The 16,546-nt window shown below is 35.8% G+C and overlaps 1 protein-coding gene and 1 pseudogene across 8 annotated transcripts in view; both read left to right on the top strand.

Moving 5' to 3' along the window:
* RABGAP1 (RAB GTPase activating protein 1) overlaps window positions 1-16,546 on the top strand; it is a 157,712-nt gene that overhangs the window by 23,971 nt on the left and 117,195 nt on the right. The window contains exon 2 of one of the 8 annotated variants that reach the window (XM_078061735.1): window positions 10,156-10,446. The exons of the other annotated variants lie outside the window; for them this stretch is intronic. Coding sequence (XP_077917861.1) covers window positions 10,411-10,446 — 36 coding nt within the window. The 5' untranslated portion in view covers window positions 10,156-10,410. The remainder of the gene's footprint in view (window positions 1-10,155; window positions 10,447-16,546) is intronic. 8 annotated transcript variants of the gene reach the window in all.
* LOC118545561 (U6 spliceosomal RNA) lies at window positions 5,557-5,665 on the top strand (annotated as a pseudogene).

Below are 16,546 nucleotides of genomic sequence, written 5' to 3' on the forward strand. Positions count from 1 at the left end.
TAAAAATATTTCAGTTCTTGTTTATGTTTATTCATTCAACAAGTATTTATTGAGTATTGACTGTGTGCCAAGTACTAAATACTGGGGATACAGTGGTGAAGAAGATTGCAAAATCCCCTACCTTCTTAGAGTTGTTATTCCAATGGGGGAAACAGACTTTAAGCACGTAAGAAAATGAATAGGTTAAGTAAATTTAGGTGCTGTAAAGAAAATCAGAGTGGGACACATGGATAAAGAATGGAGGGCAGGTACTATTTTAGAAAATATCTTGAAATGACATTTGTGCAGAGACCTGAATGAAATGGGTAAGGAGGCCATGGAGAAATCTAGGAAGAGAGCTTTTTAAAGGGAATAGAAGATAGACCCTGAAGAGGACCACCCTTGTTAGGACAGAGATTAGAGCAGAGTAAATAAAGTACATAAAAAGTGGTAAAGAATGATAGCCAGTGGTTGGCAGAGGCTGCATCGTGTAGATCTTTGTAGAGCTTAGGAGAAACTTGGACTGTGTTATAAATGTGAAGGGAATTTTTGGAGAGTTTTCAAGGGGGACATGATCTGATTTACACTTTAAAAAGCTCAATGGCTGAAAGAGACTTCCAGCATGGCAGCATAAGGAGCTCTGTGGACCTACTCCTTAGCAAAATTGGTGACAATTATTAAAAAACAAAAACAACCATTTACAGTCTTTGGAAATGTTCTAAAGGATATATAGCAAGTAAAGAAACATTTATTCAAGGAAATTTACTAAAATTTGGTAAAGAATCTGTGGTATTTGCACCAAGACCCATTGCTTCCCGGACCTATCCCAGCTGAGCAAGATGGTAACTCCATATCAGTGCAATCAAGAAGACAGGATTTCTACCCCCGCCCCCCGCCCCCACTTGGAGGGCTATCTTCCAGGAAATAGCAGGGCAATTGCATTTCTCATCCTGCCTCCAGCTACGTTTTGCTAGCCAAGTGTGACTCAAGAGATGGGGGCTCCCTTTTTTTGCCCAGTCCTCATTCTTGGGATGGAGGCTCTACTTTGGGCACAGTGCTGCTTAGAATACAGAGAGTCCAATTGCCCTAGCCTCTAAAGTAGTGGTTCCACACCACTACAGACAAACCAGGAAGACCTGAGACTTCTACATCACCTACAACCACTGAGTACTCAGCTTCTAAAGATGGGATGTCACTCAAAGTAAAGCGTGCTATTGTCCATCTCCCAACTTCACAGCTATGGCTCACAGATTTTCCCTGTAGTGAGAAGGGGGTCATAAAACAGCTCCTAATCCCTTCCCTACAGCAGAGTGTAGAGAAGTTCAAGCCTAAGGGTACTCTCAAAAACAGTAGAGCTTGTGGTGAAAGGTAATTTGAGAGGAGATTGGTAGATTGATTGAACATATAGATTTAAGTATAGGCTTACTAGGAGACTGACTCTTAGTGTCAGAACAAATCTCAAACATGGACCTCTGAAACTCTCCCTTCAAAGTAATGTCAATTTGGTTAGTTTATTCTGTGGAGTAGTTTATACCGAAGTTCATTGGTGAAAACTGTAAAGCAATTGGCCATATTTAGTGGAGTTTAACATCTAGGTGTGGTCAGAGAAAGAGACCAAGCACTCTTCCAAAATTGCTCTCCTCTCAGGATGACTGTAGGCAAAGCCAAATCTCCCCAGGGGAGCAAGTCGGAGGCTTAACACTATGGGAATTAGGGGCATAGAATTTACGAAAATAAGCTATCTAGCTACCAAATGAACAAGCAAGCATAAAAAATAACAAGTCCCAGAGTGGGGAGACCAGTACTGTGAATTAGGACAACATATTATCTAAAATATCAGGTTTCTAACACAAAATTATGAAACATGCAAAGAAAGATGAAAAAATAACCCATATGTCATTTAAAAAAAAAAAAGGCAGGCAGCAGATACTGGTTATGAGAGTGGCATGTTGGATTTAATACATAGATTCTTCAAAGTAGCCATTGAGTTCAATGAACTAAAAGAAATGCTTAAAAAAATAAAGTATGATGACAAAGTCCTATCAAATAGAGAATATCATTAAGAAGATAGAAATTACAAAAAAAGGAACCAAATGGAAATTCCAAAGTGGAAAAGCACAGTAGCTGAAACGAAAAATTCACTAGAGGGGCTCAGCAGTAAATTTCAACTGGCAAAAGAAAGAATTAATGAGAGTTGTTTTCAGAAGTTTCAGGATGAAGTTTACTATCCTACCCTCAAAGAACAGTGATTTAGACAATCACTCATGGACGAGAGTGCCTTTGTGGGACTCCAGGGGTCCATCAGAGAGGTTTCAGCATACTTGGAGGAAAAACCATCCAAGATTGGATCTATTGAAGACAATAAATGAAGCTGTTTTACTTTACCTGTGTCACCTTTTCCCCAAGACAGCACAGCTCAATGCCAATAGAGACTTTCTCTGCCCATGATTTTCTCCATGTGGGAAATTGAGAGCAGGTGCTGGATTCCCCAGCTGTGTGGGATACTCCCAAAACCCATTTCTTTCTCACTCCATCCAGAATATTGGGTTGTGAACTACATAACTTGGGGGTGGACAGTCATGCTGGGAGAACAACAGCTAAGGCTGGGAATGGAACATATCAAAGGAACACACATTTTATTAACTGCTTTGGGAACTCTATCAGGAAATTACTCATGAGCCACTGAGGTTGTCTCCCGTACTGATCGCTTCAGCTGGCCTATGGCTACCACCAAGCTCTGTGCAGCTCACTCAGACACACCCATACCCAGTGACTGCCTTCTTATGCATGCCCCTGAGGGCAAGAATGGTCAGAATGAGCCTTTGCAGATGGCCAGTGAGCATGCGTAGAAACTGGATTCCATGTGATTGGGAGAAACTACATGTTTGAGCAGTCATCACCACCTTAGGGAAAGCAAATGCAATGGAAATCATCAACAGCAGACTGGATCAAGCAGAAAAAATTATTATGAAGTAGAAGACAGATTATTTAACGTTATCTAGTCTGAAAACAAAAAAATTAAAAAGCGTGAAGAAAGCCTACATGAACCATGGTATACCATAAAAATAATCTATGCATTTATTGGTATACCAGAAGGAGAAGAGAGGGCGAAATGGGTTGAAAGGTTAGAGACCTAATGAATGAGAATTTCCCAAATTTGGAGAGAGATTTGGACATCTAAGTTGATAAAATTTATAATTTTCCCCAAGATTTCAACCCAAAGCGATTCTTTGCAAGACACATTATAATAAAACTGTCTAAAATAAAAGACCGTTTTGAAAGCAGCAAGAGAAAAAAAAATCACATGACAAGGGAATCCTTGTAAGTCTGTTAGCAGATTTCTCAGCGGAAATCTTGCAGGCCGGAAGAGAGTGGGATGATATACTCAAAGTGCTGAAGAGAAAACCAACCAAGAATACTTTATTAGTAAAGTTGTCCTTCAGAAATGAAGGAGAGAGAAAGATATTCCCAAATCGAATTAATCATCATCAAACCTTACTAAAAATGCTGAAAGGTGTTCTTCAATCTGAGATGAAAGAATACTAGCTAGTAAAATGAAAAACATGAAGATATAAAACACTGAAGAAGGTAAGTATGTAGTCAAAATCATAATACTCTGATACTGTAATATGATGGTGTGTTGATTAATTCTAGTATAAAGGTTAAAAGATAAAGGTATTAAAAATAACTATAGCGATAATGAATATGCAATATAAAAAGTTAAATTTTTATATCAAAACCCTAAAATGTTGGGGGGGAGGGTGGAGTATTTGTATATGATTAAAGTTGTTACAAATGTAAAATGTACTGTTATATCAGTAAGATACTTTATGTAAGCCTCATGGTAACCACAAAGCAAAACCTACAATAGATAACATGAAAGATAAAAAGGGAATCAAGGTATACCACTTTGGAAAATTTCATTTCACAAAGGAAGACAGCAAGAAAGGAAGAAAGCAACAACGGAACTTTAAAACAGTGATAAAACAATAAAATAGCATTATAAGTTCTTACCTATCAATAATTACTTTAAATGCAAATGAATTCTATTCTCCACAGAACATAGTGCTAAGTGGATAAAAAATATGACCCCCACTATGCCTGTTAGAGACTCATTTCAGCTTTAAGGACACACACAGACTCAATGTGAAGAGATGGAAAAGCAATTCCATGCAAATGGAAACCAAAAGAGCGAGGGTAGCTACATTGATATCAGACAAAATAGACTTTAAGTTAAAAACTATAAGAAGAAAGACAAAGGATATAATATAATGAAAAATGGGTCAATTCATCAAGAAGATGTAACAATTGTAAATATATATGTATTGAGCATCAGAGTACCTAAGCAAAAGAAACAGATCTGAAGGAAGAAATAGACAATACAATAATGATAAGGAACTTTAGTACTCTATTTTAAACAATGGATCGATCATTTAGGCACAACATTAATAAGGAAACATTGGACTTGAACTATACCTTAGACCAAATGGACCTAACAGGCATAAATAGAACATTCTATCCAACAGCAACAGAATACTTATTCTTCTCAAGCATACACAGAACATTCTCCAGGATGGATCATATGTTAGGTCACAAAACAAATCTTATCAAATTGAAGACTGAAGTTATACCAAATATCTTTTCTAACCATAGAGGTATGAAGTTAGAAATTGATAACAGGAGGAAAATGTGAAAATCACGAATATTTGGAAATTAAATAACATACTCATGAACAACCAGTGAATCAAAGAAGAAAACAAAAGGGAAATCAAAAAATATCTTGAAACAACCAAAAACACAACATATTTCACATTCCAGAATGCATATGTGGAATCTGAGCCAAACTCAAAGTAAAATGGTGGTTGCCAGGGGCAGGAGGTGATGGTAGGAGAAATGAGGAGATGCTGGTCAAAGAGTACAAATTTCCAGTTGTGCAATTATTAGGTTTTGAGGATCTAATGTACAGCATTGGGATTATAGTTGACAATATTATATAATTGAAAGTACCTAAGAATACATCTTAAATGTCCTCACCACATACACAGAAATGGTAATCATGTGAGTTGGTGGATGTATTAACTAACCTTATTGTGGTAATCATTTCACAATATATACACATATCAAATCATGTATACCTTAAACAATGTTTTATTTCAATTAAGTCTCAATAAAGTTGGAAAAATGTGTAAAAAATAAAAGACCCACAGATTTTTCATAAATAAAATGCGAGAAGTGTTTAAAATCTTTTAAAAAATGAACTATTACCACAATCATGAAGAAATATCAAAATAAGCTGAATGGAAGAAGACAGACCAGCCCCGCCCAAAAAATCTCATATTGCACATTCTATTTATATATAATTCTAGAAGATGCAAAACCTGTCGTCACAGAAAGCAGTTCAGTGGTTGCTTGGGGGTGTGTTGTTGGGATGGGGAAGAAGAATGGGAGAACAGAGGGGCACAAGGAGTTTGGGGCATTATGGATATGTGGTGTATACGCATGTGGTTGTGGTGTATACATATGCCAAAATTCACCAAAGTGCACACTTACATTATGTGCATTTTAATGTACATGTGCTTGCTTTGGCAGTAGACATACTAAAATTGGAACAATACAGAGAAGATTAGCATGGCCCCTGTGCGAAGATGACATATAATGTACATCAAGTATACCATAACAAATGTTTTTTTAAAGAAAGAATTAAACAATGTTTATTATTTTTACTTTTTTATTAAGTAGGCTCCACACCTAACATGGGGCTTGAAATCACCACCCTATGATCAAGAGTCACATGCTCTATGGACTGAGCCAGCCAGACACTCCTAAAAGAAGGAATTAATAAACTTGAAGATCAGTAAAATATCCAAAGAACAGAAAGAAAAAACAATGAACAAAGCCTCAGAGAAAGATGAGATGTTATTAGTTGTAATAACATACTCATATATTTCAGAAGGAGAGGGAAAAAATGAGCAGAAAAAATATTTGAAGAAATAATGTCTGAAAAGTCCCACATTTATTTATTGAAAAACAATACACATCTAAGAAGCTCACCATACTCTAAGATAAACTCAGAAACATCCACAGAAAGGCATATCTTAGTAAAATGTTGAAAACCAAAGACAAGAGGGAAATCTTGAAACAAGAAAAATGATTCATTTCCTACAAGGGGAATGCAGTAAGATTTACAGCTGACTTCTCAGCAGAAATAGTGGAAGCTTGAAGCCAATAGGATGACATTCAAAGTGCTCAAAGAAAAAACTGTCAACCAAGAATCCTAGCAAAACTGTTAGTCAAAACTGAAGATGAAATAAAAACATTCTGAAATAAAAACAGAATTTACTACTATCAGAACCACCTTACAGGAAATACTAAAAGAACTTCTTCTGGCCAAAAGCAAGTGACCCCAAACAATAATTTTAATCCATAGCACCAGTAAGGGTAACTGTAATAATAAAGACAGTATGAATACATTTTTCCTCTTTTGCATTATATATACAATATGTATATATTGTACCTATAACATACAGAAATATAATCTATTTGCCAATCATAGAAGAACAAGGTAGGTCAGAGCAGAGCTGTATTACAGCTTAGTAAATGACTTAATATGGTAATTCAAAACTACAAGAGCCAATGAAGAGAACCAGGATTGATAAAATTAATATAACTAAATATGTTTGTTTTCTCATCTTTTTTAAAAACACAGAATTAAGTAACAATTATAAAAATGTGTTGATTTGTAATGTAGATACAATATGTATAATAATACCATGGGGGGAATACTGCTGTATTTGAATAATTTTTTGTATCTTACTAGAATTAAGGTAGTATAAATTAGAAAGTGATTCTAATAAATTAAGATACGCATGGTAAGTTCTACAGTAACCACTAAGGTGGTATGTGTGTGTATATATGTATATATCTATATCATTAAAGAAATGTCAATGCTATGTTAAAAAATATTCACGAAATACTAAAAAAGCAGTAAAGGAATAAAGGAATGGAAAACATATAAGATAGTTGCATAAAAAATAAAAAGCAAAATGGCACACCTAAATTGAACTATATCAATAACAAAATGGATTAAGCAGTATAATAAAAGAGAAAACTGTCAGCAGTCGATAAAAAAATATGATCTAGCTGTATGCCCTTGGCAGGAGACACACATTAAATTCAGATACAAACATTTAAAATAAAAAGATGGGAAAAGATCTATCATGCAGACAGTATGGGATAGAGCTTAAATGTGTATGGGAAAATTTCTACCTGTAAATTCCTATATTATGAAAGAAGGAAAATCTCAAATCAGTAACCTCACCTTTCACCTTAAGACATTGGAAAAAGAAGAGCGAACTAAATATAAAACAGGCCAAAGTAGGAAATAAAAGATTAGAGCAGAAATCAGTGAAACAGAATAGAAAAGTAATAGAGAAAAATTAATAAAACAAGAACCTGGTTCTTTGAAAAGATCAACAAAATTGGCATCACTTTAGTTTGACCAAGAAAAAAAAGAGAGATTACTAGAATTAGAACTGAAAGAGGGGACATTACTGCCAAATTTACATTAAATAGGATTATAAAGATCTATTAGGAATAGTAATATGCCAAAAAATTAGAGAATTTATTGAAATGGATACATTTCTAGAAAAATACTAATGAGATTTAGTGTGACTAGACCTATGACAAGAAGTTGAGTTAGTAATAAAAAATGTACCCACAAAGAAAGCTCAGGCCTAGATGGCTTTATTCCTGAATTCTACCAGATGCTTAAATCAGAATACCAGTTCCTCACAAACTCTCCCAAAAAATAGAAAAGGAGAGACTATTTTATCACTAAATCTATAAGGATGATGCTGTGCCAATGCCAAAATTAGAGACATCACAAGAAAACTACATGTCAGTATCTCTTAAATATGGACACGGAAGTCCTCAACAAAATACCAGCATACTTAATTCAGTATATGAAAAGGATTACATACCATGATCAAGTGGGATTTATCCCAAGAATGTAAGTTTGGTTTAACAACTGAAAATCTGTGAATGTAATATATCAGTGGAACCAAAAACAAAACCACATGATCATTTTCAGTAGGCACAGGAAAAATGGTGAAACCCAACACCTTTTTAGGAAAATGAAGAAGTAGAAAACAAATCAACTATGAATGGAACTTCTCAACCTGATTAACAGCATCTATGAAAAACTCACAGTGAAAATCATTCTTGCTGGTGAAAGAGTAGATTCTTTCCCCCTAAGTTCAGACTCAAGACCTGGTGTCTGCACTTGCAACGTCTGTCCAACATTGTACAACCAGGGCAGTTAGGCATGCAAAAATATAATACCCAGGTTGGAAAGAAGGAAGTAAAAACTATCTGTTTGCAGTTGACATGAATTTATATGTGGAAAACCCTATGAAATGTAAAAAAAATTATTAAAACAAATAAGTTCAGCAGGATTGCAGGATATAAGATCAATATACAAAAAAAATCAATTTTCTATATGCTCGCAATGAACAATCTTAAAGTAACAATGAAAAAACAATTTATGATAGCATGAAAAAGAATGAAATAGGGGTACCTGGGTGGTTCAGTTGGATAGATATCCATCTCTTGATCTCAGCTCAGGTTTTGATCTCAGGGTCACGTGTTGAAGCCCCACATTGGGCTCCACACTGGGCATGGAGTCTACTTAAAAAAAAGAAAGAAGAAATGAAATAGTGCTAAGTTAAACAAAAGTGCAAATCTTATACTTTGAAATCTGTAAAACATTGTTGAAAGACATTAAAGAAGATCTCAGTAAATGGAAATTCATCCACTGTTCATGCATCAGAAGACTTACTATTAAGGTGGCATTACTCAAACTGATCTACACATTCAGTGCAATCTGTCAGAATCCTAGGTAACATCTTTGTAGACGTTTACATGCCAATTGTAAAATTCATTTTGGATTGCAAGGGACCTTGGGTAGGCCAAAAGTTGGAGGACTGAAACTTTGTAATTTCAAAACTTAGTATAAAGCAGTGGTAATCAAGACAGTGTAGTACTGACATAAAGATAGGTATATAAATCACTGGAATACATTTGAGAATTGAGAAATAGAACCATATTTCTGTGGTCAGCTGATTTAGACAAGGTTTACTAATGCCATTCAATTGGGAATGGGTTTTTTGTTTTGCTTTGTTTTTCAACAAATTGTGCTGGGACAACTGGATAGTCACATTCAAAAGAATGAAGTTGTACCCTTACCTCACACCATATACAGAAATTAGCTTAAAATCATTACAGCCTTCAGTGTAAGAGCTAGAAGTGTAAAGCTCTTAGAAGAAACATAGGGGTAAATTTTCATGACTTCAGATTTGGCAGTGGATTCTTCGATAACCACACCAAAAGCATAAGCAACAAAGGAAGAAAGACAACCCACAGAATAAAGGCTAAACAACCTAAATGTTGAACTACTAAATGGATAAATGTGGTATACAATGGAATATTATTTGGTCATAAAAAGGAGTGAAGTACTGATACATGCTACAACATAGATGATCCTCAAAGACATGTTAAATAACAGGCAAGTCACAAAAGTCCACAAATTACATGGCTCTATTAATACGAAATGTCTAGAATAGTCAAATCTTTAGAGGCAGAGGATTGATTAGTTGTTGCTTATTTAGGTTTGGAGTTATTAGGGGAAAGGAGAGTTGATACCTAACAGGATATGGTGGTGTTTGGTGTTTTTTTTGAGGTGATGAAAATATTTTAAATTGACTTTGATGTTGGTTGCACATATCTGTGAATATACTCAAAACCATGAGTTATATCTGGCCTACTCCATGGAGAATGGGCAATAAAGAGGCAAGCCTGATAGCAAGAAGAGCAGATGGAAGGCTGTTTTAGTTATTAAAGGGAGAGAGAACATGGGCTTAAGATTAGAAGATGAACGTGGTCTGATTCAGGATATATTTTCAAGGTAGAACTGATAGGGTGGGCAATTTATATGTGGGATTTGAGACAAAGAGAGAAATAAATGATGATTCCTAGTTTTTGACCTGAGCTGTTAGGTATATGGTAGTGCCATTTATTAAAATGGAAAGAGCTAGGACCAGGATTGGGTTAGAGGGATCAGAAGTTGAACATACTAAATTTGAGATGACTGTTACATGTCCATTTCTTGATGTCAAGTAGTTGATTGTATGAGATTGATCCTCCGGAGCGACTGTGGCTGGCATCAACAGTATATAGATGGTATTTAAAGCTATGGGATTAGATGAGATCACCCACAGAGTGAGCGTAGAAACTGAAGAGTTGAGTGAAGAACTGATTCTTGGAGTACTTCAACATTGAGAGATGGAGATGAAGAGAAACCAGCAGAGAAGACTGAGAAGATATAAGTAGTGAGATATAAAGAAAACTAGGAGACTGGAATGCCTTGGAAGAGAGATGAAGAAAGTGTTTCAAGAGAGCGGGAATAACCAGGTATGTTAGATTCTGCTGAGAGGTTGCTTTCGATGGTGACTGAAAAAAGACAGGAGAGACCTGGGTGATCCTTAAGAAGGATGTTTTTGTTTTTGTTTTTGCTTGCTTTTTTGTTTTCAGGAGAGAGATGAGATCATTACCAACATTCGTGTGGGTTTTGTAGTAAATGGTAGGTGAGGAAGAAGTGATAGTATAACAACTGTTTTAAGGATTTTTGCTAAAAAAAAATATATGGCATGGTAGGTGAAGAGGAATAGGGATTCCAGTGAGAGATTTTATGATACAAATGCACCGATGGGAGTTATTCAGTAAAGAGGGGGACATTACTAGTATCAGAGAAGGGCCAAGTCTTTGATTAGGGAGAGAGGTTTCCTGTTGCATGGGTGGAGGGGTTAGCCTAGGAACAGTTTCTGTAATAGGAAGGAAGACAGCATGAACAAGTACACATGCCAAATAGATCAGTCTTCTCTCTTTTTGGGTTTCTTTCACTTGAAAATTTTCTTGTTAATTTTTGAAGTACTGTTTGACTTACTCTTCCTGTTTCTAATTTGATGAATCATTTATGGTAAATGGGAAGGACCCTCAGGGCTCCTCCAGAGAACTTTTATTCTTGCTCTGTCATCTGTCTTGTTTACTGAAAAGAAATTGAGCAATATGCTCTACAAATTTAAAATGTTTCCTCTATGTGTTTTCAGTACATCTCTACAGTATATTGGCTTATTGTATGTAGAACTGGTAAGTGAAGAAAGTAATACAATTATTGTTCAGTCTATGAGATCAAAGTAAAGTATGATAGGATTATTGCAACATGTTGCTCAGTGATGCTCACTTATCTTTTTGAAACTTTGTTTTAGCAGCCACTACTAGATTTTAAAATTGCATTGGATTTAGGAAATGCATTTAAAAGCCTGTCATTCTTTCATGCCAGAAGTCCTGATTGAGTGTTTTGTTGAATATTCAGTTGACAGCTAGTAATCTACCAAATGCTGTTTTTCAGTACTGAGGCTGACAACTCCCATTTTTGGAAATATGATGACCTAGAAAACCCAAAAATGTCCCAATACAAAATATTTAGGAGAGCTGAACGAAATATAACAGACACCCTTTCATAGCTCTATTCTTAAGAAAATAAAGAAATCCCAAAGGAACAAAAGCAAAGAGGGACACTGAAAGCCAAAACTATATGTAAAAGCCGACACTGGGGCTGTACTGGGGGAATGCTATTCTTTATGACCAATAGGTATGGGTTTTGATAGATAAATTGGGTAAGAGATAAGGCTTTGGGCTTTACAGAGAGGGATGTTGGAACTGAGATTTCCTTATATAGCACCTTCAGGGGATGATGCATCCTAATTGAAAGGATAGACTTGGAAAAAAATAACTTAAAATCACAGGAAGAAAATAAGGAAACTTAGCATAAGTCTTTTTTTCTTTTTTTAATTTTATTATATTATGTTAATCACCATACATTACATCGTTAGTTTTTGATGTAGTGTTCCATGATTTCATTGTTTGCGTATAACACCCAGTGCTTCATTCAGTACATGCCCTCTTTAATGCCCATCACCAGGCTAACCCATCCCCCCACCCCCCTCCCCTCTAGAACCCTCAGTTTGTTTAGCTTAAGTCTTCTTAGCATGGACATAAGTTTAGAGGGGAATCTTGTTGAGAATTTGTACCCATAGGCTTGCCTTCGGGTATTTGGGGTTTGAATTTACACTACCTGAATATTCCTGGGTTGGTAATACTTTTAGGGCACCTGACAGAGTCAGTTGCAGAACTACTCTGGAGGGACATGCCTGCCACCCAGGCTGCATGGCATTACCACAGATTACCCTGATAAAGAATATCAGATAATCCAAAATTTACAAAGAGCAAAGAACAGGCAGACCACAGCAGGATCAAATCTCACCAAAACTCGGGCATTTGAATTATTAGCTATAACTTTAAGATAAATATTGAAATGATTGAAGATTTGAAGAAAAATTTGAAAATATTAGAAATGAACAAAATTATCAAAAAATTTTAAAAGACCAAGCAAACTTAGTGAAAATTAGAGCTAGTGAAGTTAAAGGTGCAACTGATGTGTTAAATAGTAGATTAGACATGGCTGAAGAGAAAATCAAATACCTGCCAAATGAATCTGCAGAGGTTACTTGGAAAATAGACTAGAATGGGAGAGAAGGAGTTACTTGAGATAATAGCTGAATATGTTCCAGAAATGATAAGACATAAATCCTCCGCTTCAAGGAACAGTGTGAGTCCCAATCAGGATGACAGTGAAACTGGCAAACATCACAAAGAGAAGCTCTTAAAAGGCTGAATGAAAACAGAGATGAATTGGACATGGTTCCTATCTTCAAGATGCTTATAGCTTAGGGTAGGTGATAGTTGTTAGGATTCTTGTTGCAGTAGTGTGTACTAATCTTTGCTTTGTAACAAATTACCTCAGAATTGAGTGGCTTGAAACAATTTATTCTCATGATTTTGTCCATTGAGTGGGTAGTTTTGCTGGTCTTGTTTTGGTTTATGTAACTTCACTGAGCTGGTACATTGACTGGTGACTGGGCTCGATTGGGATTGGGATGGCTGAATCTTTCTTTTCGTGTGGTCTTTAATCTTGGATTTCTTCATAGCAGCATGGTGGTCCTAGGGCACATGTGGAAGCTGTAATGCATCTTTTAAGGCTAAGGCTTAGAAATTACAGGGTGTCACTTCTGTCACATTTTATTGGTCAAAGCAAGTCACAGGGCCAGTCCAGATTCTTGGGTTTAGGGAAATAGACTATACCTCTTGATGGAGGAGCTGTAGAGATATTGTGGCTATATTTAATTTTCAACCTTAATAGATATATGCTACAGTAGAGATTAACAAAGGGTGCTATAGAACAGAGAGGATGGAAACCTATCTCAGCTTGGGGGATGAGTCTGAGAAGCCTTCTTGGAGAAGACAGTGCTTTAGTTAAGCCCTTTATAGAAAGGCTTTATGTGATGGTGTAGTTATAAAAAAACACAGGTATTTTTCTTCATGAAATGGTTTGACAACTCACATCAAAATCGGAGAACTTTTCGTAAATTCAGAACATGTTGTATTTTCTTTACCTGACTCCTCTGGTGTAGGAATCTTACACCCTTAGTTCTTAACCAAAGATACTCTATAAATGTTGGTTGGAGGTACATTGATGAGCTAGTACTTCTTTGCTGGAAAGTTCAATTAGAGGATTTTCAATTTTTTTTTTAATCTTTTTCTTTCTGAAAAATCCAATGGACATTATTTTAGTTGGAAAGAAGTTGCCAAACCGTACTAAAATAGCTGATATAGAAGTCACTGCTTCTCACTTAGAATTGCCTAAACTAATCTTCTGACTCAGTTGCTTCTATAAGTGCAGTTTTGCTCTCAAGGAAATAGACCTGTAGCCACTTCTACCATATAAATTATTACTTTTATTTGATATATTTAGAAAGGACAGATGTTATTCCAGTAATGGGTCTTTCACATAAATAGTAGGTGTGTTCTTAGTTTTCTCTGGATAATGGAAAATAGAACAAATACTTTTTTTTTTTAAGTTATTATTTGCTTTTTTCAAACCTCAGCTCCAGTAGGTGGGTCAGAGTTTATTTAGAAATAGCTGATATTACTTGTTTTTAGTATCAGGTGATCTTGTCCTCTAATGCAGATCTTTTATTCAGCAAAGTAACTGAACCATGAACACACAGTTTAATTAAGGGGATCAGGGTGGTGGCGGGGAGACACATAAGTAACCATGTCATCATGATAAAATTCATCAAGTGCTAGAATATAGATATGAACAGTATTATATGACAATCTAACTGTTGCCTAGAAGAGCAAAGCATAGGTAACAATTTAGCAAAACCTTAAAGAATGATTAAGCATTACTCAAAGAAGTGAGTCTGTAATGTGTAGAAAGATCAAGAGAATTGTAAAGGGCCTAGGGTCAGGATCATTGCATATAGTAGAATTGAATGTACTTGTTTTCTTTTTCTCCCAAATAACCTTTTTGTTATTTGTTTTCTGAAGTTATAAAAATAATGTGTGCTTGATACAGAAAATTCAGACAATAAGAAAAGTAAAACCCAGTCATAATCCCATTACTTTGCAACACAGTCACAAATACTTTGGGTCTGTCTTCAGTTGACTTTTTAGGATGAATTCACAAGGTGCTGTTCCTTCTCCTTCCCCTTTTTAAATTAATGTTAATAATTCCTAATGGTAATTTAGGTTGTTTCTCTGGTCATTCCTTCATACAGTAAGATAAAGAGATGGATAGTCAGAACAGCTGCAGTTTATAAATGAGGCACAAAGTAATTTAGTGATTTATCAAAGATCACAGAACCAAGTATGTGAGTGGATTTGAGATTAGTAAGGATACTTTTCCAGGATCCAAATGGGACTTCTGGTTATTTTGTGCATTGCTTTCTGGTAAAACTGAGCTTTATATACTTGTTTCAAAATGCCTTAGTTTTTACACTGAAGCTGAGTAAAATTACTGTCTGAACCATTGTCATTTATATTTTCATTACAGTCTGACACAAGTAGTGGGAACTGTAGGTCATCAAAATTTGTCTTTAATTTTCTGATCGTCTATTATTTTTTCAAGTGCACACTGCTTTTTCCTGAGCATGCTTTCTTGAAGACAAAATCTCTCCTGTAAAAAGATCCCAAACTGCCTAAAGTAGCTTTGGATGACTGTCAAATCAAGTGGGACCTGGCTGGTATTGTTGCAGTGACAGGAAACAGGGGCTATAAAGTTAGGAGTAGAAAATTAACACCAGGAAATGACTCTGGCTGTTGCCTTTGAAACATTTTGTCCCTTGCTTCTATAAATGCAGTTTTGCTCTCAAGGAAATAGACCTGTAACCACTTCTACCATATAAATTATTACTTTTATTTGATACATTTAGAAAGGACAGATGTTATTCCAGTAATGGGTCTTTCACATAAATAGTAGGTGTGTTCTTAGTTTTCTCTGGATAATGGAAAGTAGAACAAATACTTTTTTTTTTTTAAGTTATTATTTGCTTTTTTCAAACCTCAGCTCCAGTAGGTGGGTCAGAGTTTATTTAGAAATAGCTGAAAGTGGGGGGCACCTCACTGGCTCAGTTGGTGGAGCATGCAACTCAATCTCAAGGTTGTAAGTTCGAGCCCCATGTGTAAGGGCTGGGTGTAGAAATTAACTTAAAAATAAAATCTTTTTCTTTTTTTTTAAATAGCTGAAAGTGGGGTAAGGAGATACTGTTGGATGCTTACTAATTGGTAGGTACTGTGATGTGAGAAATGAGGTAATTCCTGTAAAAATTACATATGGTGCCTGAATTATAAACAGTAAATGTCCTGTAATCATATTATTATTATTGTGTCCTTGAACCCTCATGACATGACAGTCCTGTGAGATAGACATTAACACCTTCATTTTAGAGATGAGGCAGTTGTGGCTCCCAGAGGTTAATTTAATTAGCCCAGAGCCAACAGAGTTAGTGTCAGAGCCATGTCCCAAGCTCAGCTCTGTCCTACTGTGGAGCTCAAGTAGGACAACTAAGTACAGCTCCCCAGGCTATACTCCGTACAGCCAGCCCTAAGGGGCTGCTGTTCACGTGGTCTGTATGTGAATGGTGCCCCCTGGAGATGTGCCACAAGCCAGCTCTTATCCCCAGTTTTTACTACCACCCTGCTTTGTAAGCAGAATTATGAATAAATCATTTATCATGCAGTCTCTGTCCTTGCAAATATTTATGTTAGTGTTTACAATAGCTGCTAAATTGGCTACTTTATATTTACTGTTTTTTTCTTTCAATTTGGGACTGTTTCTTCAAGCACTCTCCCCTCCTTCTCTTACTCTAGTTTACATGGAGATGGACACAAATCTAAATATGGCCCTTGTTGTATTATCCGTACATATCTGCTTTGCTTTTTTTATTTATATATTTCTGCTAAATTAAGTTAGAAGTCTTTGTTGGACTTCAAAATAAAATTGTTTTGCAGCATGCTAAGTGGTCTTGCCCAGTGTTCTTACTATAAATGTTAAACCTTTAATGACTCTCAGAATAATAGGAAATGATGGTATTTGTTTTTGTGTGTAAGT

The sequence above is a fragment of the Halichoerus grypus genome, chromosome 14, assembly GCF_964656455.1.
Source record: "Halichoerus grypus chromosome 14, mHalGry1.hap1.1, whole genome shotgun sequence".
NCBI lineage: Eukaryota > Metazoa > Chordata > Mammalia > Carnivora > Phocidae > Halichoerus > Halichoerus grypus.